Source organism: Oncorhynchus nerka, linkage group LG9a, assembly GCF_034236695.1.
Source record: "Oncorhynchus nerka isolate Pitt River linkage group LG9a, Oner_Uvic_2.0, whole genome shotgun sequence".
In the NCBI taxonomy this organism is placed as follows: domain Eukaryota; kingdom Metazoa; phylum Chordata; class Actinopteri; order Salmoniformes; family Salmonidae; genus Oncorhynchus; species Oncorhynchus nerka.
Window position 1 is genome coordinate 32,173,473 of NC_088404.1, and position 24,662 is coordinate 32,198,134.

The 24,662-nt window shown below is 42.9% G+C and overlaps 1 protein-coding gene across 1 annotated transcript in view; it reads right to left on the reverse strand.

The window, feature by feature from the left end:
* Window positions 1–3,867: 3,867 nt before the first annotated feature.
* The window catches only part of LOC135573375 (SH3 and multiple ankyrin repeat domains protein 2-like), a 54,128-nt gene continuing 33,333 nt past the window's right edge, over window positions 3,868–24,662 (reverse strand). Inside the window, exons 2-3 of the mRNA XM_065022488.1 lie at window positions 11,466–11,669; window positions 3,868–5,400 (exon numbers count right to left, since the gene is read on the reverse strand). Of these exons, the coding sequence (XP_064878560.1) occupies window positions 5,254–5,400; window positions 11,466–11,669 (351 nt within the window). The 3' untranslated portion in view covers window positions 3,868–5,253. The remainder of the gene's footprint in view (window positions 5,401–11,465; window positions 11,670–24,662) is intronic.

Consider the following 24,662-nt stretch of genomic DNA (forward strand, 5'->3'; position numbering starts at 1 on the left):
AGTTACAGTCAGTGTGCAGTAAACACTATATCCCTACCACACCTAGCTAGTTACAGTCAGTGTGCAGTAAGACACTATATCCCTACCACACCTAGCTAGTTACAGTCAGTGTGCAGTAAACACTATATCCCTACCACACCTAGCTAGTTACAGTCAGTGTGCAGTAAACACTATATCCCTACCACACCTAGCTAGTTACAGTCAGTGTGCAGTAAACACTATATCCCTACCACACCTAGCTAGTTACAGTCAGTGTGCAGTAAGACACTATATCCCTACCACACCTAGCTAGTTACAGTCAGTGTGCAGTAAACACTATATCCCTACCACACCTAGCTAGTTACAGTCAGTGTGCAGTAAACACTATATCCCTACCACACCTAGCTAGTTACAGTCAGTGTGCAGTAAACACTATATCCCTACCACACCTAGCTAGTTACAGTCAGTGTGCAGTAAGACACTATATCCCTACCACACCTAGCTAGTTACAGTCAGTGTGCAGTAAACACTATATCCCTACCACACCTAGCTAGTTACAGTCAGTGCAGTAAGACACTATATCCCTACCACACCTAACTAGTTACAGTCAGTGTGCAGTAAACACTATATCCCTACCACACCTAGCTAGTTACAGTCAGTGTGCAGTAAACACTATATCCCTACCACACCTAGCTAGTTACAGTCAGTGTGCAGTAAACACTATATCCCTACCACACCTAGCTAGTTACAGTCAGTGTGCAGTAAACACTATATCCCTACCACACCTAGCTAGTTACAGTCAGTGTGCAGTAAACACTATATCCCTACCACACCTAGCTAGTTACAGTCAGTGTGCAGTAAACACTATATCCCTACCACACCTAGCTAGTTACAGTCAGTGTGCAGTAAACACTATATCCCTACCACACCTAGCTAGTTACAGTCAGTGTGCAGTAAACACTATATCCCTACCACACCTAGCTAGTTACAGTCAGTGTGCAGTAAACACTATATCCCTACCACACCTAGCTAGTTACAGTCAGTGTGCAGTAAACACTATATCCCTACCACACCTGCTAGTTACAGTCAGTGTGCAGTAAACACTATATCCCTACCACACCTAGCTAGTTACAGTCAGTGTGCAGTAAACACTATATCCCTACCACACCTAGCTAGTTACAGTCAGTGTGCAGTAAACACTATATCCCTACCACACCTAGCTAGTTACAGTCAGTGTGCAGTAAGACACTATATCCCTACCACACCTAGCTAGTTACAGTCAGTGTGCAGTAAACACTATATCCCTACCACACCTAGCTAGTTACAGTCAGTGTGCAGTAAACACTATATCCCTACCACACCTAGCTAGTTACAGTCAGTGTGCAGTAAACACTATATCCCTACCACACCTAGCTAGTTACAGTCTGTGCAGTTACCCTAGGAGCAGTTACAGTCAGTGTGCAGTAAACACTATATCCCTACCACACCTAGCTAGTTACAGTCAGTGTGCAGTAAACACTATATCCCTACCACACCTAGCTAGTTACAGTCAGTGTGCAGTAAACACTATATCCCTACCACACCTAGCTAGTTACAGTCAGTGTGCAGTAAACACTATATCCCTACCACACCTAGCTAGTTACAGTCAGTGTGCAGTAAACACTATATCCCTACCACACCTAGCTAGTTACAGTCAGTGTGCAGTAAACACTATATCCCTACCACACCTAGCTAGTTACAGTCAGTGTGCAGTAAACACTATATCCCTACCACACCTAGCTAGTTACAGTCAGTGTGCAGTAATGACACTATATCCCTACCACACCTAGCTAGTTACAGTCAGTGTGCAGTAAACACTATATCCCTACCACACCTAGCTAGTTACAGTCAGTGTGCAGTAAACACTATATCCCTACCACACCTAGCTAGTTACAGTCAGTGTGCAGTAAACACTATATCCCTACCACACCTAGCTAGTTACAGTCAGTGTGCAGTAAACACTATATCCCTACCACACCTAGCTAGTTACAGTCAGTGTGCAGTAAACACTATATCCCTACCACACCTAGCTAGTTACAGTCAGTGTGCAGTAAACACTATATCCCTACCACACCTAGCTAGTTACAGTCAGTGTGCAGTAAACACTATATCCCTACCACACCTAGCTAGTTACAGTCAGTGTGCAGTAAGACACTATATCCCTACCACACCTAGCTAGTTACAGTCAGTGTGCAGTAAACACTATATCCCTACCACACCTAGCTAGTTACCATGTGTACCTATAAAACACCTAGCTAGTTACAGTCAGTGTGCAGTAAGACACTATATCCCTACCACACCTAGCTAGTTACAGTCAGTGTGCAGTAAACACTATATCCCTACCACACCTAGCTAGTTACAGTCAGTGTGCAGTAAGACACTATATCCCTACCACACCTAGCTAGTTACAGTCAGTGTGCAGTAAACACTATATCCCTACCACACCTAGCTAGTTACAGTCAGTGTGCAGTAAACACTATATCCCTACCACACCTAGCTAGTTACAGTCAGTGTGCAGTAAACACTATATCCCTACCACACCTAGCTAGTTACAGTCAGTGTGCAGTAAACACTATATCCCTACCACACCTAGCTAGTTACAGTCAGTGTGCAGTAAACACTATATCCCTACCACACCTAGCTAGTTACAGTCAGTGTGCAGTAAGACACTATATCCCTACCACACCTAGCTAGTTACAGTCAGTGTGCAGTAAACACTATATCCCTACCACACCTAGCTAGTTACAGTCAGTGTGCAGTAAGACACTATATCCCTACCACACCTAGCTAGTTACAGTCAGTGTGCAGTAAACACTATATCCCTACCACACCTAACTAGTTACAGTCAGTGTGCAGTAAACACTATATCCCTACGACACCTAGCTAGTTACAGTCAGTGTGCAGTAAACACTATATCCCTACCACACCTAGCTAGTTACAGTCAGTGTGCAGTAAACACTATATCCCTACCACACCTAGCTAGTTACAGTCAGTGTGCAGTAAACACTATATCCCTACCACACCTAGCTAGTTACAGTCAGTGTGCAGTAAACACTATATCCCTACCACACCTAGCTAGTTACAGTCAGTGTGCAGTAAACACTATATCCCTACCACACCTAGCTAGTTACAGTCAGTGTGCAGTAAACACTATATCCCTACCACACCTAGCTAGTTACAGTCAGTGTGCAGTAAACACTATATCCCTACCACACCTAGCTAGTTACAGTCAGTGTGCAGTAAACACTATATCCCTACCACACCTAGCTAGTTACAGTCAGTGTGCAGTAAACACTATATCCCTACCACACCTAGCTAGTTACAGTCAGTGTGCAGTAAACACTATATCCCTACCACACCTAGCTAGTTACAGTCAGTGTGCAGTAAACACTATATCCCTACCACACCTAGCTAGTTACAGTCAGTGTGCAGTAAACACTATATCCCTACCACACCTAACTAGTTACAGTCAGTGTGCAGTAAACACTATATCCCTACGACACCTAGCTAGTTACAGTCAGTGTGCAGTAAACACTATATCCCTACCACACCTAGCTAGTTACAGTCAGTGTGCAGTAAACACTATATCCCTACCACACCTAGCTAGTTACAGTCAGTGTGCAGTAAACACTATATCCCTACCACACCTAGCTAGTTACAGTCAGTGTGCAGTAAACACTATATCCCTACCACACCTAGCTAGTTACAGTCAGTGTGCAGTAAGACACTATATCCCTACCACACCTAGCTAGTTACAGTCAGTGTGCAGTAAACACTATATCCCTACCACACCTAGCTAGTTACAGTCAGTGTGCAGTAAACACTATATCCCTACCACACCTAGCTAGTTACAGTCAGTGTGCAGTAAACACTATATCCCTACCACACCTAGCTAGTTACAGTCAGTGTGCAGTAAGACACTATATCCCTACTACACCTAGCTAGTTATAGTCAGTGTGCAGTAAACACTATATCCCTACCACACCTAGCTAGTTACAGTCAGTGTGCAGTAAGACACTATATCCCTACCACACCTAGCTAGTTACAGTCAGTGTGCAGTAAGACACTATATCCCTACCACACCTAGCTAGTTACAGTCAGTGTGCAGTAAGACACTATATCCCTACCACACCTAGCTAGTTACAGTCAGTGTGCAGTAAGACACTATATCCCTACCACACCTAGCTAGTTACAGTCAGTGTGCAGTAAGACAATATATCCCTACCACACCTAGCTAGTTACAGTCAGTGTACAGTAAGACACTATATCCCTACCACACCTAGCTAGTTACAGTCAGTGTGCAGTAAACACTATATCCCTACCACACCTAGCTAGTTACAGTCAGTGTGCAGTAAACACTATATCCCTACCACACCTAGCTAGTTACAGTCAGTGTGCAGTAAGACAATATATCCCTACCACACCTAGCTAGTTACAGTCAGTGTGCAGTAAGACACTATATCCCTACCACACCTAGCTAGTTACAGTCAGTGTGCAGTAAGACAATATATCCCTACCACACCTAGCTAGTTACAGTCAGTGTGCAGTAAGACACTATATCCCTACCACACCTAGCTAGTTACAGTCAGTGTGCAGTAAGACAATATATCCCTACTAAACATGAGAGACAGAATAGACCAAGGCTGCACTCCCTCTTTCTCTTTCTCTTTCTTTCTTTCTTTTTCTTTCTTTCTCTCGTTCTCACTCTTCCTCTTGTTTTCTCTCTACTCGTTTTCTTTTTCGTTCTTGCCGCCTCCCTCCCCATCTCTTTCATACTTTAAATCTATCTCTCTCTGTGTCTCTCTCTGTGTCTCTCTCTGTGTCTCTCTCGCTCCGTCTCTCTCGCTCCATCTCAGTGTCTCTATGCTCATTCCTGCTCTAGCCTGTGTCAGATATGATGTGTCAGTCACACAGTCCCATAGCTCGACTTTGTCCAGCCTGCTCCGATTCTGTTTATTCAATAAAGCAGTCATTTAGCAAGCATTGATGACAGCAGGAATATTTATATTAAACAGAACAATAAGCCAACATTAATACGTGAATGTCATTAGAGACCGCTCAGTTGCAGATGGCCATGGTCCTTCACACACACAGTGAGGAAAAATCAGCTGGTGATGGGCCATTCTCACCAGTGTAAATCTCCTGCCCTCTGATGGGGATGTCAATGCATGCAGTTCTCTCTGCTCTTTCTCTCTTATATATACAGCCTGCCGCAACAGAATGAGATGTGTGATTTTAATAAAAAAGACACCATATATATAAAAGCTCAGAACGACTATACCAAACCTGGGTGTGTGTGTGTGTTCTTACCTTGGTGTGTAGTTTGGAGAGCTGCTTGTCATCCAGGTGGGACTGTGTGTAGAGACGTCTCTTATAGCGGAACTGGGAGAGGAACACACAGAGACAACACATGGTTACTGGAATAACACTATATTAGTTCATCTGCTAGTTTGTTAGTAAATAAAACAATTCTAGATTAAAAGTCAGATATCCCCTGCCTGCCATACTCAATCTGTCAACAGCAGTGTTTATTAGTCCGGTTACAAAGCACTGATTTGATAGACAGGTCTCACTGAACACTGTCAGACTGTAGCTAAAACATGTAAACCTTGGGGGGGAAGCGATTGTGTGTGTGTGTGTGTGTGTGTGTGAGTGTGTATTTCTTCCTACATTATCAGGACCCCAATGTCCTAACAATTCATCTAAATGTCCTGACACGGTAGGAAAACAATAACTTTTTTCATGTCCTGAATTTGTTAAAATGCTATTTTAAGCTTAAGGGTTAGGTTTAGAGTTTTGGGGTTAATGTTAAGACTAGGGTTATGGTTAGGGTTTTTGGGGTAAATGTTAAGATTAGGTTTAGGTACAAAAGTCCTGAAATTTGATGAAAATAAAGCTGTGTGTGTGTGTGTGTGTGTGTGTGTGTGTGTGTGTGTGTGCTTTAAGAGTATAAATCTATGGGAGGGCAGTGGGTAGTGAGGCTGGACTAACCTGTCACTCATATCTATAAACTCCTGCCCTGAGGGAGGGAAGACTGATCTGATAGATTTACACTCCCAAAGAACACACACACACACACACACACACACACACACACACACACACACACACACACACACACACACACACACACACACACACACACACACACACACACACACACACACACACACAAAGCCCTAGGCTGTTAGCCAATGTCTAAATGTGCAGGACCTCTCATGTGGCACTGAGCCCTATAGTGTCCCTGCGGACTATAGGGTTAAACTAAGCTATAACTATGACTGCCTGACATACAGTACACACAGACACATAGCTACTATAGAGATGTTGTTACCACTTATCTCTTATTTTTAGGGCACAGTGCCCTTGGAAGCTAGACATGTTTTGGTAGTCCATGGTAGCATGAGGGTTTGGTGTTACAAATTGGGAAGGTGTACATTACGTGGGAGGAATTGAACACTTCAAATATCTAATTATCAAGACACAGTAAATCCCTTGGGCTTCTAAACATCATCATTCTGGCCAATGTGTCCTCTTCTCCGTCGTCTCTCTTCCGTGACCCAGAAACCGATAAGTGGTCGAGGAGATTGTCAATTCTTTAGCAGTTAAATGGAAGAAGTTCCTCCTCTCCTCAATAACCTCCTTTTGGCGAGGAAGTACAAGTGTATCCTACCCCTTGTCCTTAGCGGACAAATTTAGAAATCTGCCACCCCCCCTTTGAATCGTCTATTGTAAAAACCATAAACTACTTATCCTTTTACCTATAAAATGTCTTGCGCAACTAACTACATTTGTTTTATCAGTTCATACATTTATTTTGGGATTCCACCCTGTAAACATAATTTGCCTGATGGCACACGATTGAAGGAGTCTAATTTCATACAAGCGCATTTTCGTCTAGTTTCCACTCTCTTCGCCGCCTCTCCTCAACTACCTTTGACCTTTATCAAAAGGAGTCCAGAGAGGATGGAGGACAGAGGACGCAGGAGTTGAGCAAATCCAATTGAGAAAAGGCCGACTTCAGTCCTATTCTACGTGCATCAAGGATTTACCTGCAGACATTCTGCTACCTGAACATGATGCAACTACCTGCAATAACAACATCCTCTACTGTTGCTGAATCCATAACACCCGGAGAAAACAATCTATCTGTATTTAGGGAGAAACAGAGCACTTTGCTGATAAGAAAACTATGACATTTTCAAAGCCCACAGGAAAGGAACATTTTGTATTTAAACAATGTCGACTGACTTTTAATAAATCAAACAATGGATATTATAGAATCATTCACTGCAGAAGGTTGGAGTGCACTCTAGTGAGCTATGTATCTATCTATTTATGGCTCTCCCTCACTCCAGAATTTTGAGAGAGATCTAACGATGTTTACTCTATTGACTGTAAAAACATCACATTGGCTGAGTTTCTATATGATCACAAACCATGATCGACACAGGCTACAAATAACTGCTAGAGATGACAGCTGGGAGCTGGGAACACTGCTGTCAGAGTGTGATTATCGCTGCTGAGTTTCACACATATATTATGCACACATCTTACTCACAGAGCAGACTGGATAATTGAATAATTGACAGGTGACATCAATCTCCTAGTGTTCTCTCGGGGGGGCGGGGGCATACGACAGCAACACAATGAACCAAAGTTAATTGTAAGGATTTTTTTCTATTAATAATGTAAAATGAACAGCTGTACAATAAGACTAATGTGAATGCCAAGTTACAGAGGAGGAACTTCTTGATGCAGTTAAAGCCTTTAAGTTTGGGAAACCTGCAGGGCTGGATGGCATACCTGTTGAGGGATACCAATTCTTTTTTCAACCACTCCTATAATAATGGTAGATTATCAGATACTCAACAAGAAAGTCTGATTTAATTTTTACTGAAACAGGACCCAAGTGGTAAATATAAAGATCCAGTCCATAAAAAGATGTGAGGCCCCTTACAGTGTTGTGTTGCAAAAATTATAGCAAAATGCACCGCGCATAGAATTTAAAAAGGTATTGTCAGATATTATTCATCCTAATCAGACAGGTTTTTTTTCATGGAGGATACACTGGAGATAATATAAGACAAGTATCTGAAACAATAAAACACTAACAAAAATCTGGGAAACCAGGCCAGGCATTCATAGCTGACTTTGAAAAGGCTTTTGACAAAGTACAACTGGAATTTATATATAAATGCCTGGAATATTTAAATGTTGGAGAATACAGTGCCTTCAGAAAGTATTCAGACCCCTTGACTTTTTCCACATTTTTTTACGTTATAGACAATCTACAATTGATTTTTTTTAAATGTACCTCATCAATCTACACGCAATACCCCAGACTTTGGCAAATTTATTTAAAAAAAATAAAAAATGAAATTTCACATTTGCATAAGTATTCAGACCCTTTACTCAGTACTTTGTTGAAGCACATTTGGCAGCGATTACAGCCTCGAGTATTCTTGGGTATGACACTACAAGCTTGGCACACCTCTATTTGGGGAGTTTTTACTATTCTTCTCTGCATATCCTTTCAAACTCTATCAGGTTAGATTGGGTTCAAGTCCAGGCTCTTGCTGGGCCACCTAAGGAAATTCAGAAACTTGTCCCGAAGCCACTCCTGCGTTGTCTTGACTGTGTGCTTAGGTTCGTTCTCCTGTTGGAAGGTGTACCTTCACCCCAGTATGAGGTCCTGAGCACTCTGGAGCAGGTTTTCATCAAGGATCTCTCTTTACTTTGCTCTGTTCATCTTTGCTTCGATCCTGACTAGTCTCCCAGTCCCTGCCGCTGAAAAACATCCCCACAGCATGATGCTGACACCACCAAGCTTCACTGTAGGGATGGTGCCAGGTTTCCTCCAGACGTGACACTTGGCATTCAGGCCAAAGAGTTCAATATTGGTTTCATCAGACCAGAGAATCTTGTTTCTCATGGTCTGAGAGTCTATAGGTGCCTTTTGGCAAACTCCAAGCGGGCTCCCCCGATTGCTCAGTTTGGCTGGACGGACAGGCTCTAGGAAGAGTCTTGGTGGTTCCAAACGACTTCCATTTAAAAATGATGGAGGCCACTGTGTTATTGGGGACCTTCAACGCTGCAGAAATGTTTTGGTACCCTTCCCCAGATCTGTGCTTCGACGCGATCCTGTCTCGGAGAGCTATGGACAATTCATTCGCCCTCATGGCTTTGTTTTTGCTCTGACATGCACTGTCAGCTGAAGGACCTTATATAGACAGTTGTGTGCCTTTCCAAATCATGTCCAATCAATTGAATTTAGCACAGGTGGACTCCAATCAAGTTGTAGCAATATCTCAAGGATGACCAATGGAAACAGGATGAACCTGAATAAGCCATTATTTTTAATACATTTGCTAAAATGTCTAAAAAACTGTTTTGTCATTATGGGGTATTGTGTGGATTTCAGAATAAGGCTGTTATGTAACAAAATGTCAAAAAAGTCAAGAGGTCTATGTACTTCCCAAAGGCACTGTATCTTATACAATAAGTTAAAGTTATGTATAGTAACCATAGGTGTAAAACAGTAAATAATGGCTTCTTCTCAGAAAGTATTAAACTGTCAAGGGGAGTAAAACAAGGTTGTCCACTATTGGCATATCTATTTATTATGGCCATCCAAATTTTAGATCAGATCAAACAAATATTTCAAGTGGCTCAGTACAATACATTTTAATAAAACATTTGCAAAAATGGATAAGATCTTGCTACCATGGAAAGGAAAATACCTTTCTATTTGTGAAAAATCACCCTGATTAACTCTTTAGTCATATCCCAGTTTACCTATTTGCTTATGGCCTTACCTACAGACTTGTTTTTAAAATTATATTAGCAAGAAATAATCAATTTTATCTGGAACAGTAAACCAGATAAAATTAAATAGGCCTATTTATATAATGAATATTAATTCAGAGGACAGAAATGATTAAGTATTAAAGCATTAGACCTCTTAAAGTTTTAGAAAAGTTATACTTAAATCTGAACTGGATTTATAGCAGATTAGTAAGAATGTCTCACCCCACGTTCAAGAATGGCCTTTTTATCTTTATTCAGATTACAACCTCTCACTTACGGATATTTGAAAATTAAATTATCTTCAAAATATCGTTATTTAAAAAACAATCCATAGAAAGTTGGTTTCAACATCAGTTTAATCCACCAGAAAACAAATATTATGGTTGAACTCAAATATACTAATTGATTTAAAGCAAAAACAAACATTTTGCATAAAATAAAAAATAAAAAGATGTATAATCTTTGTAAATTATATCATAAATAAGAATGGTGGAGTTATGTCACACATGTAGCGAACCAAAATATATGGAAATGTCCTCTAAAATTACAACCAATGAATTGCAGCATTACCGCAAAAATGGAAGAGGTAAGTGGAAGGGGGAGAAAGTAAGCAACATGTCTGTCGGCCCTGCATTAAATACCATAATTGGTTAAAGAAAATTGTGCTGAATAAAAAAGTATACCAGTTTCATTTAAGGACCAACAAATTGATAGCTGTCCCATGTAGAATAATTGGGAAGAGATTTTCGGTGTACCGATTTCATGGCACATGGTAACAACTGATAAACATAACGACGCCGGATTTAAAAAATAAATCAATTTAAATTATTATACAAAATTCTTGCAACCAACAGAATGTTATTTATATGGGGATACAACCATCCCATCTCTATAGATTTTACTGCAAAGAGACAGAATCACTTGATCATTTCTTTTGGTACTGTCCATATGTAGCTTGTTTTTGGTCACAGGTTCAAGAAGGGCTGAAGAATTGTAACATTTACCTGCAGCTAACTCTGCAAATAGCACTGCTGGGTGATTTGAAAAGTCATAGTCAATTGATCAATGATATAGTAATAGTCTGAGAAAAAAGTGTATCTTTAATTTACAATCTGTTGAACCTATGAGAATGGAAAGTTTCAGAACTTTTGTGAAACTTCACAGCACAGTTGAAAATGGCAAATAGAATGAAACTGAATGGTCTTCAGAGATATGTGAAAGGGGTTGAGGGTAGCTGAAGGATGGGACTAAAAACAAACAAAAGATAAATATTGTAAATTATATTATGTCCGTAAATGTATACAGTATGTGTAAGCTGGAAGTAGAAGCCTAAGTGTTGTTGTCCATTAGTTTACTCCAGTTAGGGGAGGGGTGTAGGGTTAGGGGAAACAAAACAATATATGGGGGATTGGAAATTATGCAGACAATTACATTGATGGAAGCTACAATCTATCTGCAATATTAAAGCTGATGAACCCAATAAACTAGAACAACAACAAAAACCACCATGACAGCAACAGGACAGAGAACACACACTCACACACACAGAAACAAACATCCACATACAACACATATTAAATACACCTTAACACACACATAGACACATAGGATGTTAATGAGAGAGGGGGCAGGCCTACCTCCAGGTATGGTACAGGGGTAGCAGAAGGAAGTGGGTATTCCTTCAGCTGCCTCTCCTCATCCAGGAACTTGCCAGCCTTTCCATTGTGAGCTGGCTGGAAGAGGCCGTAGTTCAGCACGTCCTTCAGGCTCTGGTTCAGAGTACACAGGATATGCTGCTTAGATAACCAGATAGGAGCGTCCACGTCGAACTTCATACATTTCTGAAGGGAGAGAGGAGAGAGCAGGGGACAGTTATGAGTTAGGAGAGGTTAATAATGCAGTGTGTGAATACCTAAACAAATGAAAACACACACACACAATCCCAGTGCAACCCTCACACCACCTCACAGACTGCAGTACAGAGAGAGATAGAGGGAGAGAGAGATCATGCACATACCTATATAATGAACTAAATCATTCACACAGTTATCAAATCATTGATAAATAATTTCCTGCCATAGAGAACACTCAAAAGGGTGGTGCCAGAAACCCTTGACCAGATAAGAGCTTCCAGCACTAGACTCAGGAAGTCAGATTAAACACTGGCATAGGCTCTCCCATCTCAGGCCCCTAGCATATCTTAACATTTAAATGATACATCATGATGCATGCTCTCAATGTTACCCGGAGGTATTGAGGTTAAGTGTCTGGCTCAGGAACAGGACTGAAGCCAGCTATGCCATACAGTATTCAGGATATGATCATCAGTGACCATCTGATCAGCAGTCCATCTATTCATGCACACTGTATAGGGTTTATTCCTAATCATACTATAACATTAAAACCATACATGTTATATACTGTATATAACATAAAACCTGTTAAGGGAGACCTACAGTGTTGGTAAAACAGTTCCTTCTAGTTACCACATTTTGGAGCGCTGAGCTATACAGAAAACACTGAAAGAATTCAGAGAGAAGGGAGAGAACGGAGAGAGAAGAGAAGGAGAGAGAGAGAGGGAGAGAGAAGAGAGGGAGAGAGAGAGAGAGAGAGGGAGAGCAAAAACTGTTTTCAGAGGTGGATACACCCCACCAGCGGTAAATCAATCCAATACATCACTGCAACATCAATACACAAGCATCCAACCACAGAACATCTGTTACCTCCCATCAGTACACCACAACCACAGAACATCTGTTACCTCCCATCAGTACACCACAACCACAGAACATCTGTTACCTCCCATCAGTACACCACAACCACAGAACATCTGTTACCTCCCATCAGTACACCACAACCACAGAACATCTGTTACCTCCCATCAGTAACACAACCACAGAACATCTGTTACCTCCCATCAGTACACCACAACCGCAGAACATCTGTTACCTCCCATCAGTACACCACAACCGCAGAACATCTGTTACCTCCCATCAGTACACCACAACCACAGAACATCTGTTACCTCCCATCAGTACACCACAACCACAGAACATCTGTTACCTTCCATCAGTACACCACAAGTACAGCCCCATGTCAATACACAAACATAGAACAAAGCCAGAACAGCTCTGTGTGTACACTGATAACATCAGCATCATATCACCAACACCTCAACTATAAGACACCAGTATCAAAACCACATAGCAGCAGCATCACCATTCTCCCACTGTCTCTACTCTGTCTTTCACTGTACAATTAAACAATGCACGCGCGCACACACACACACACTGTTCTTATCACAAACACTGTCATTCCCTCTTCAGGGACTCCTCTTCTGTCATTTGCTTGCTCAGAGAAAATAATTTGTTTTTCTCCGAACCCTACAAAACTGACATCAAATACAGCTTTGAAACCAATTCCCTCTTACCTTGGAGAAAGACTGGAGTTTACTTTATTTTACAGGACACAGGGAGAGAAAACATTGACGGAAGATAGGCAACCAGAGAACCGAGAGAGAGAGAGAGAGAGAGAGAGAGAGAGAGAGAGAGAGAGAGAGAGAGAGAGAGAGGAAGATATTAAGAGAAATGAGGCCGCCATGGAGGTTGCTGGGGTTGTTTTCAACACAAACTTACCGATGATGCTGATTGCTGTGATAAGGCTCTGCTATAGAATCTTACCCTGAAAACTTTACAACCTAACATATTCTTCAATTAAGGCCCTACTTGGCTGTAGGCCCTACTTGGCTGTAGGGTCTAGTTGACCGTTTGGTTAAGAGCCCATTTTGTCAAATGCCATTGTCCACAGCTGCATTTAGTCTGCGTAAAATTCCACAATTGTTTACTGCTCCAGCTATGGAATACATCCTGACAAATCAAACAGACTTCTTCCACTGCTCTATGTTAGTTACATACAGTGTTTCAGTCTGAGACTGCCATCGTTGAAGTTGTTTGTGGTGATGTCAAATGGAGGGGTGTCGTACAAAACAAAGTCATCTCTAAAAAGAGTATCAAAGCCAATGATGTTCTTTCAAAACGCTTCTTCACCCACGTGTGTTTTGGCTCCGGCCCAACCCATCGTTTTTTGGGACCAATCAGAATGGTTAGAATGTGTTTGCGTTTTAGAATTGTCGGGGAGGTCCAGGCTCATTGCGGAGAAGAAACTAACATCCATGAGCGTGGCGTATCGTTTGGCTGGAACAAGGAGTATTCTAAGACCTGATTCAGCTAATCAAGGTCTTGAGGATCCTCCCTAGAGCTGGGGCAAAATCCTGCAGATGGATATCTATCTCCCCAGGAGGGGGAAAACACAAACCATTCTATGGATGCTGTGACCAAGTTATGGTCCAAAAATATGGCAGAGCTATCAATAAAAACCGATAAGTAGAGTCAAGATGCTCCCCACTGTCTGGTGTGAAACACCATAGCATTCTCAGTACCATTGTTGTCTACACTGAGGCTGGACAGACCTTCAGCGCCCTTTCTTCTCTTACAGTTTCCTTTTCATCCAAATAGCTTTTCCCGCTCTCCTTTCTGTTTCCTCCCTTCCTCATATCCAGTAAAGTCTGCCTTCCCTGTCAACTGTCTTGTGCAGCGAACACTCCTCTCTCGCTCCTCTCCATCCTTACCCTCTCTTCCTCTTCTCCCCATCTGCTAACCCTATGTGCCTCCTCTTCCATTATCCTCTTTTCTCCCTTGTCTCCCCTTCCCTCCAGCCACCCCTTTTGCCTCCTCTCTCCCTAAAGAATATCTCCCTCCTCCCTTTCTACCTCTATGAACTGCAGTGCAGGGTCAGCCTGATAGGACAGAATAGAGAGAGAGAGAGAGAGGGGGTGGTGGGGGGTAGAGAAGAAAGCATATGATAACATGAAAACAAGTATGAATATGCATGGAAAAGAAAGAAAGACAAAGAGGCCCGGTCCCCTGAGAGAGAAAAAGAGTGGGAGGTGAATGAAAAAGAGACAGATAGTTACTCCTTACTCGGCACTTTCTTCACCTACAGCAGTGATTAGTCAGTGAAATGACAGTAGAGAACAGAAGAGGACAAACAGTACCTTCAGAAAGAATTGACACCCCTTTACTTTTTCCACATTTTGTTGTGTTACAAAGTGGGAATAAAATGGATTACAATGTTTTGGTCCACGATCTACACAAACTGCTCTAATGTCAAAGTGGAAGAAAAATTCTAACATTTGTAAAAAAGGAATGAAAAATAAAACACTAATGTATCTTGATGAAACAAAAATTCATCCCCCTGAGTCAATACATGTTAGAATCTTTGGAAGTGATTACAGCTGTGAGTCTTTCTGGGTAAGTCTCTAAGAGCTTTGAAAACCTGGATTGTACAATATTTGCACATTAGGCTATAAAAAAATACTTCAAGGTCTGTCAAGTTGGTTGTTGATCATTGCTAGACAGCCATTTTCAGGTCTTGCCATCAATTTTCAAGCTGATTTAAGTCAATACTGTAACTAGGCCACTCAGGAAAATTCAACGTTGTCATGGTAAGCAACTCCGGTGTATATTTGGCCTTGTGTTTTAGGTTATTGTCCTGCTGAAAGGTGAATTTGTCTACTCTGTCTGTTGAAAAGTAGACAACCAAGTTTTCCTCTAGGATTTTGCCTGTGCTTAGCTCTATTTTATTTATGTTATCCTAAAGAAAACTCCATAGTTGTTGCCGATGACAAGCATACCCATAACATGATGCAGTCAACACCATGCTTGAAAATATGAAGAGTGGTACTCAGTGATGTGATGTGTTTGCCCCAAACATAACGCTTTGTATTAAGGACATATTTTTTAGCATTTTTACTTTAGTGCCCTATTGCAAACAGGATGCATGCTTTGGAATATTTTTTTTCTGTACATGCGTCCCTCTATTTACAAGTAGGTTAGTATTGTGCAGTAAGTACAATGTTGCTGAGCCATCCTCAGTTTTCTCCTATCACAGCAATTAAACTCCATAACTACCAATAGGTGGCGTTCTTTGCAAGGCATTGGAAAACCTCCCTGGTCTTTGTGGTAGAATCTGTGTTTGAAATTCATTGCTCGACTGAGGGACCTGAAAGATACAGGGCATTCTGAAAGTATTCAGAGCACTTGACCTTTTCCACATTTTGTTGCGTTACAGCCTTTTTAAAAATTGGATTACATTTTTTTTAACCTACACACAGTACCCCATAATACAAAGAGAACACCATTTTTTTTGCACATTTATTAAAAATAAAAACATAAATACCATATTTACATTAGTATTCAGACCCTTTGCTATGAGACTCCAAATTGAGCTCAGGTGCATCCTGTTTCCATTGATCATCCTTGAGATGTTTCTACAACTAGATTGGAGTCCACCTGTGGTAAATTCAATTGATTGGACATGATTTGGAAAGGCAAACACCTGTCTATTTAAGGTCCCACAGTTGACAGTGCATGTCAGAGCAAAAACCAATCCATGAGGTATAACCAAGCCATGAGGTAAAACCAAGCCATGAGGTAAAACCAAGCCATGAGGTAAAACCAAGCCATGAGGTAAAACCAAGCCATGAGGTATAACCAAGCCATGAGGTATAACCAAGCCATGAGGTATAACCAAGCCATGAGGTAAAACCAAGCCATGAGGTAAAACCAAGCCATGAGGTAAAACCAAGCCATGAGTGGTGGCAGCATCATGCTGTGGGGATGTTTTTCAGCGGCAGGGACCGGGAGACTAATCAGGATCGAGGGAAAGATGAACGGAGCAAAGTACAGAGAGATCCTTGATGAAAACCTGCTCCAGAGCTCTCAGGACCTCAGACTGAGGCAAAGGTTCACCTTTTAACAGGACAACCACCCTAAGCACACAGCCAAGACAACGCAGGAGTGGCTCTGAATGCCCTTGAGTGGCCCAGTCAGCGACGCTCCCCATCCAACCTGACAGAGCTTGAGAGGATCTGCAGAGAAAAATGGGAGGAACTCCCCAAATAGAGGCGTGCCAAGCTTGTAGTGTCATACCCACGAAGACTCGAAGCTTTAATCGCTGCCAAGGCTGCTTCAACAAAATACTGAATAAAGGATCTGAATTGTTATGCAAATGTGATATTTCAGTGTTCTATTTTTAATACATTGCAAACATTTCTAAAACCTGTTTTTGCTTTGTCATTATAGGGTATTGTGTATCGATTGAGAGAGATTATACGCAAAGATACCAAGAAACTGTCCAAAAGTCCTCCTCCATTCCTGTCATTATTGAAAGAGATCGTGATACCTCACATCTCAAAATAGGGCTACTTATTAATGTTAGATCCCTTACTTCAAAGGCAATTATAGTCAATGAACTAATCACTGATCATAATCTTGATGTGATTGGCCTGTATGAAACATGGCTTAAGCCTGATGAATTAGCTGTGTTAAATGAGGCCTCACCTCCTGGTTACACTAGTGACCATATCCCCTGTGCATCCCGCAAAGGCGAAGGTGTTGCTAACATTTACGATAGCAAATTTCAATTTACAAAAAAAATACCTTTTCATCTTTTGAGCTTCTAGTCATGATATCTATATGCAGCCTACTCAATCACTTTTTATAGCTACTGTTTACAGGCCTCTTGGGCCATATACAGCATTCCTCATTGAGTTCCCTGAATTCCTATCGGACCTTGAAGTCATAGCAGATAATATTCTAATTTTTTGGTGACTTTAATATTCACATGGAAAAGTCCACAGACCCACTCCAAAAAGCTTTCGGAGCCATCATCAACTCAGTGGGTTTTGTCCAACATGTCTCTGGACCTACTCACTGTCACAGTCATACTCTGGACCTAGTTTTGTCCCATGGAATAAATGTTGTGGATCTTAATGTTTTTCCTCATAATCCTGGACTATCGGACCACCATTTTATTACGTTTGCAATTGCAACTAATAATCTGCTCAGACCCCAAACAAGGAGCCTCAAAAGTCGTGCTATAAATTCACAGACAACACAAAGATTCCTTGATGCCCTTTCAGACTCCCTCTGCCTACCCAAGGACGTCAGAGGACAAAAATCAGTTAACCACCTAACTGAGGATCTCAATTTAACCTTGCGCAATACCCTAGATGCAGTTGCACCCCTAGAAACTAAAATCATTTCTCATAAGAAACTAGCTCCCTGGTATACAGAAAATACCCGAGCTCTGGAGCAAGCTTCCAGAAAATTGGAACGGAAATGGCGCCACACCAAACTGGAAGTCTTCCGACTAGCTGGGTAAGACAGTACCGTGCAGTATCGAAGAGCCCTTACTGCTGCTCGATCATCCTATTTTTCCAACTTAATTGAGGAAAATAAGAACAATCCGAAATGTATTCCCCAAGAGAGGATGGCTTTCACTTCAGCAATAATAAATTCATGAACTTCTTTGAGGAAAAGATCATGATTATTAGAAAGCAAATTACGGACTCCTCTTTAAATCTGCGTATTCCTTCAAAGCTCAGTTGTCCTGAGTCTGCACAACTCTGCCAGGACCTAGGATCAAGAGAGACACTCAAGTGTTTTAGTACTATATCTCTTGACACACTGATGAAAATAATCATGGCCTCTAAACCTTCAAGCTGCATACTGGACCCTATTCCAACTAAACTACTGAAAGAGCTGCTTCCTGTGCTTAGATCTCCTATGTTGAACATAATAAACGGCTCTCTATCCACCGGATGTGTACCAAACTCACTAAAAGTGGCAGTAATAAAGCCTCTCTTGAAAAAGCCAAACCTTGACCCAGAAAATATTAAAAACTATCAGCCTATATCAAATCTTCCATTCCTCTCAAAAATGTATACGAAATGCTTCAGTCTAGTTTTAGACCCGATCATAGCACTGAGACTGCACTTGTGAAGGTGGTAAATTACCTTTTAATGGCATCAGAACGAGGCTCTGCATCTGTCCTCGTGCTCCTAGACCTTAGTGCTGCTTTTGACACCATCGATCACCACATTCTTTTGGAGAGATTGGAAACCCAAATTGGTCTACACGGACAAGTTCTGGCCTGGTTTAGATCTTATCTGTCGGAAAGATATCAGTTTGTCTCTGTGAATGGCATGTCCTCTGACAAATCAACTGTAAATTTCGGTGTTCCTCAAGGTTCCGTTTTAGGACCACTATTGTTTTAACTATATATTTTACCTCTTGGGGATGTAATTCGAAAACATAATGTTAACTTTCACTGCTATGTGGATGACACACAGCTGTACATTTCAATGAAACATGGTGAAGCCCCAAAATTGCCCTCGCTACAAGCCTGTGTTTCAGACACAAGGAAGTGGATGGCTGCAAACGTTCTACTTTTAAACTCGGACAAACAGACATGCTTGTTCTAGGTCCCAAGAAACAAAGAGATCTTCTGTTGAATCTGACAATTAATCTTAATGGTTGTACAGTCGTCTCAAATAAAATTGTGAAGGACCTCGGCATTACTCTGGACCCTGATCTCTCTTTTGACGAACATATCAAGACTGTTTCAAGGACAGCTTTTTTCCATCTACATAACATTGCAAAAATCAGAAACTTTCTGTCCAAAAATGATGCAGAAAAATGTATCCATGCTTTTGTTACTTCTGGGTTAGACTACTGCAATGCTCTACTTTCCGGCTACCCGGATAAAGCACTAAATAAACTTCAGGTAGTGCTAAATACGGCTGCTAGAATCCTGACTAGATATTACTCCAGTGCTAGCCTCTCTACACTGGCTTCCTGTCAAGGCAAGGGCTGATTTCAAGGTTTTACTGCTAACCTAAAAAGCATTACATGGGCTTGCTCCTACCTATCTCTCTGATTTGGTCCTGCCTTACATACCTGCTACACGTATGCTACGGTCACAAGACGCAAGCCTCCTAATTGTCCCTAGAATTTCTAAGCAAACAGCTGGAGGCAGGGCTTTCTCCTATAGAGCTCCATTTTTATGTAATGGTCTGCCTTCCCATGTGAGAGACGCAAACTCTGTCTCAACCTTTAAGTCTTTACTGAAGACTCATCTCTTCAGTAGGTCATATGATTGAGTGTAGTCTGGCTCAGGAGTGTGAAGGTGAACGGAAAGGCTCTGGAGCAACGAACCACCCTTGCTGTCTCTGCCTGGCCGATTCTCCTCTTTCCACTGGGATTCTACCTCTAACCCTATTACAGGGGCTGAGTCACTGGCTTACTGGTGCTCTTTCATGCCGTCCCTAGGAGGGGTGCGTCACTTGAGTGGGTTGAGTCACTGATGTGATCTTCCTGTCTGGGTTTGCGCCCCCCCTTGGGTTGTGCCGTGGCGCAGATCTTTGTGGGCTATACTCGGCCTTGTCTCAGGATGGTAAATTGGTGGTTGAAGACCTCCCTCTAGTTGTGTGGGGGCTGTGCTTTGGCAAAGTGGGTGGGGTTATATCCTTCCTGTTTGGCCCTGTCCGGGGGTATCATCGGATGGGGCCACAGTGTCTCTTGACCCCTCCTGTCTCAGCCTCCAGTATTTATGCTGCAGTAGTTTATGTGAGCCGTAGGACCACGCCTCAGGTCTACCTGGCATGATGAGTCCTTGCTGTCCCCAGTCCACCTGGCCGTGCTGCTGCTCCAGTTTCAACTGGTCTGCCTGCGGCTATGGAATCCTGACCTGTTCACCGGACGTGCTACCTGTCCCAGACCTATTATTTGACAATGCTGGTCATTTATGAACATTTTAACATCTTGGCCATGTTCTGTTATAATCTCCACCCGGCACAGCCAGAAGAGGACTGGCCACCCCTCATAGCCTGGTTCCTTTCTAGGTTTCTTCCTAGGTTTTGGCCTTTCTAGGGAGTTTTTCCTAGCCAACATGCTTCAACATTGCTTGCTGATTGGGGTTTTAGGCTGGGTTTCTGTACGGCACTTTGAGAAATCAGCTGATGTACGAAGGGCTATATAAATACATTTGATTTGATTTGAAAGCCTTTTATGAGTGAGCCATGCTGTGGACATTATAAAACATTTGGATGAGCTTATCTCAGTGGACTTATATGGAACAAGGCCCCACCAGAGCTTTTTTTTTTACACAGGGCATGACAGAGAGAGTAGATGGAGGAAATACAGTGGTTGCTCCACTAAAAGTTTTGTGATTATGCTGTGGTACTTAGAGGTCATTTGTGGTTTAGTACGGTATCCTGCGTCACCACTCCATTGCTCCAGACCAGCGCAAGGAGTTAGAGCACTGATTATGCTTTTGGGTCCTACTGTATCTCTAACTGACAATGAATGGGCTACATAAACCTAAATATAAACTGATAATTGTGCACGACTTCAGTATTACTTACTAAAACTGTTGTTACACTAAGGTTTTTATGATTTTATTTTGTTAGGACTATTTTGCTCTTACTGTAGTACTGTAGCCCTCTCCCGACCAGGGAAGAAATGAGAAGAGGTGATGCTGTAGAGAGAAGAGAGGATATCCTGTTTCTCCCTAGACAACCCACAGTCAAGACAGATGACATATACACCAATTAACAGCTCTGGCTGCCAGACTAGAGATGACTAAAGGTGAGAAATACATTTAGTATGAGTACCTCTCCTGGCTCAAAATAAAATACATTTCTAACAACTAAGAAACTTGATTTAGCTCTACCAGCATATTGGAATCAATAGAATAGTCACAAAAATATGTTTGGAAAGAGTTTATAGACTTGAAAACCACAGCACATCCTGAAGGGTTGTGTTGTCACCAGAGCAACCGAGCATAGCGGAAAATAAAAATTGTGACAGTCAAAATGACATCAATGGCACTCCACAGCTAATCCTTTGGTTAACCTTAACATTTTAACGTAACTCCTAACCTTAACCGTAATCCTAATCCCTAACCCCTAGCCTAGATAATGTTAGCCAGCTTGCTAACGTTAGCATTAACACCTAGCCACCTAGTTAATGTTAGCAACAACAAATTGAAATTTGGAATATACGCTTTTCAAATTCGTAAGATATAATACATTTTCCAGATTTGTAATTTATTGTACATTTTGCAAATTCTTAACATATCATAAGAAATGGATGATGGACAACCATAAATTAATACATACCATATGAAATGTAAGATATACAGTACCAGTCAAAAGTTTGGACACACCTACTCATTCAAGGGTGTTTGTTTATTTTTTTTACTATTTTCTACATGGTATAATAATAGTGAAGACATCAAAACAATGAAATAACACATGTGGAATCATGTAGTATCAAAAAAAGGGTTAAACCAATCTAAATATATTTTATATCCTTCAAAGTAGCCACCCTTTGCCTTGATGACAGCTTTGCATTCTCTCAACCAGCTTTACCTGGAATGCTTTTCCAACAGCCTTGAAGGAGTTCCTCACTCTGCCGTCCAACTCATCCCAAACCATCTCAATTGGGTTAAGGTTGGGTGATTGTGGAGGCCAGGTCATCTGTTTATACTTGCGTACTATTGTTTGTACAGATGAACGTGGTACCTTCAGGTGTTTGAAAATTGCTCCCAAGGATGAACCAGACGTGTGGAGGTCTACAATTGTTTCCTGGGGTCTAGGCTGATTTATTTTTATTTTTCCATGATGTCAAGCAAAGAGGCACTGAGTTTGAAGGTAGGCCTTGACATACATCCACAGGTACACCTCCAATTGACTCAAATGGTGTCAATTAGCCTATCAGAAGCTTCTAAAGCCATGACGTCATTTCCTGGAATTTTCCAAGCTGCTTAAAGGCACAGTCAATTTAGTGTATGTAAACTTCTGACCCACAGGAATTGTGATACAGTCAATTATAAGTGAAATAATCGGTCTGTAAACAATTGTTGGAAAAATTACTTGTGTCATTGTAACGGTTCTCTTGTGGTGAAGGAGAGTCGGACCAAAATGCAGCGTATAGATTGCGATCCATGTTTATTCAACAAACGTAACACAAATCTAAATACAAACACTACAAAACAAATAACGTAATGAAAACCGAAACAGCCTATACTTGCGTAAACTAACACAGAGACAGGACCAAAGACACTAAGGACAATCACCCACGAAACCCAACACAAAACAGGCTACCTAAATATGGTTCCCAATCAGAGACAATGACTAACACCTGCCTCTGATTGAGAACCATATCAGGCCAAACATAGAAATAGACATACCAGACACACAACATAGAATGCCCACCCAGCTCACGTCCTGACCAACACTAAAACAAGGAAAACACATACGAACGATGGTCAGACCGTGACAGAACCCCCCCCCCCCCAAGGTGCAGACTCCGAACGCACAACCTAAACCTATTGGGGAGAGTCTGGGTGGGCATCTGTCCGCGGTGGCGGCTCTGGCCCTGGACGTGGACCCCACTCCATAGTTGTCTTAGTCCACCTCCTTAGCGTCCCTTGAGTGGCGACCCTCGCCGCTAACCTTGGCCTAGGAAACCTAACAACGGCCCCCACTGGACTGAGGGGCAGCTCCGGACTGAGGTAGCTCGGGACTGAGGGGTAGCTCGGGACTGAGGGGAAGCTCGGGAGTGAGGGGAAGCTCAGGGAGTGAGGGGAAGCTCAGGAGTGAGGGGAAGTTCAGGAGTGAGAGGAAGCTCAGGAGTGAGAGGAAGCTCAGGAGTGAGAGGAAGCTCAGGCAGGTTGATGGATCTAACAGATCCTGGCTGGCTGGTGGTTTCGGCAGATCCTGGCTGACTGGCAGATCCTGGCTGACTGGCGGATCCTGGCCGACTGGCGGATCCTGGCCGACTGGCGGATCCTGGCCGACTGGCGGTTCTGGCAGATCCCGGCTGACTGGCGGATCTGGAAGAGTCTGGTTGACTGGCAGATCTGGAAGAGTCTGGTTGACTGGCAGATCTGGAAGAGTCTGGTTGACTGGCAGATCTGGAAGAGTCTGGTTGACTGGCGGATCTGGAAGAGTCTGGTTGACTGGCGGATCTGGAAGAGTCTGGCTGACTGGCGGATCTGGAAGAGTCTGGCTGACTGGCGGATCTGGAAGAGTCTGGCTGACTGGCGGATCCTGGCAGACTGAAAGATCTGGCTGCTCCATGCTGACTGGCGGCTCTGGCTGCTCCACGCTGACTGGCGGCTCTGGCTGCTCCATGTAGGCTGACAGCTCTGGCGGCTTCTTACATACTGGCAGCTCTGGCGGCTCCGTGCAGACTGGCAGCTCCTTGCAGACTGGCAGCTCCTTACAGACTGGCAGCTCCTTGCAGACTGGCAGCTCCTTGCAGACTGGCAGCTCCGTGCAGACTGGCAGCTCCTTGCAAACTGGCAGCTCCTTGCAAACTGGCAGCTCCTTACAGACTGGCAGCTCTGGCTGCTTCATGCAGACTGACATCTCTGGCTGCTCCATGCAGACTGACAGCTCTGGCTGCTCCATGCAGACTGACAGCTCTGGCTGCTTCATGCAGACTGACAGCTCTGGCTGCTCCATGCAGACTGGCAGCTTCATGCAGGCTGGCAGCTCTGGCTGCTTCATGCAGGCTGGCAGCTCTGGCTGCTCCATGCAGGCTGGCAGCTCTGGCTGCTCCATGCAGGCTGGCAGCTCAGGCTGCGCTGAACAGGCAGGAGACTCCAGCAGCGCTGTAGAGGAGGAAGGCTCTGGCTGCGCTGAACAGGCGGGAGACTCCGGCAGCGCAGGAGAGGAGAAAGGCTCCAGCAGCGCTGAACAAGCGGGAGACTCCGGCAGCACTGGAGAGGCGAGGCGCACTGGAGGCCTGATGCTGGCACTGGTGGTACTGGACCGAGGACACGCGCAGGAAGCCTGGTGCAGGGAGCTGCTACCGGAGGGCTGGGGTGTGGAGGTGGTACTGGATAGACCGGACCGTGCAGGCGCACTGGAGCTCTTGAGCACCAAGCCTGCCCAACCTTACCTGGCTCGATGCCCACTCTAG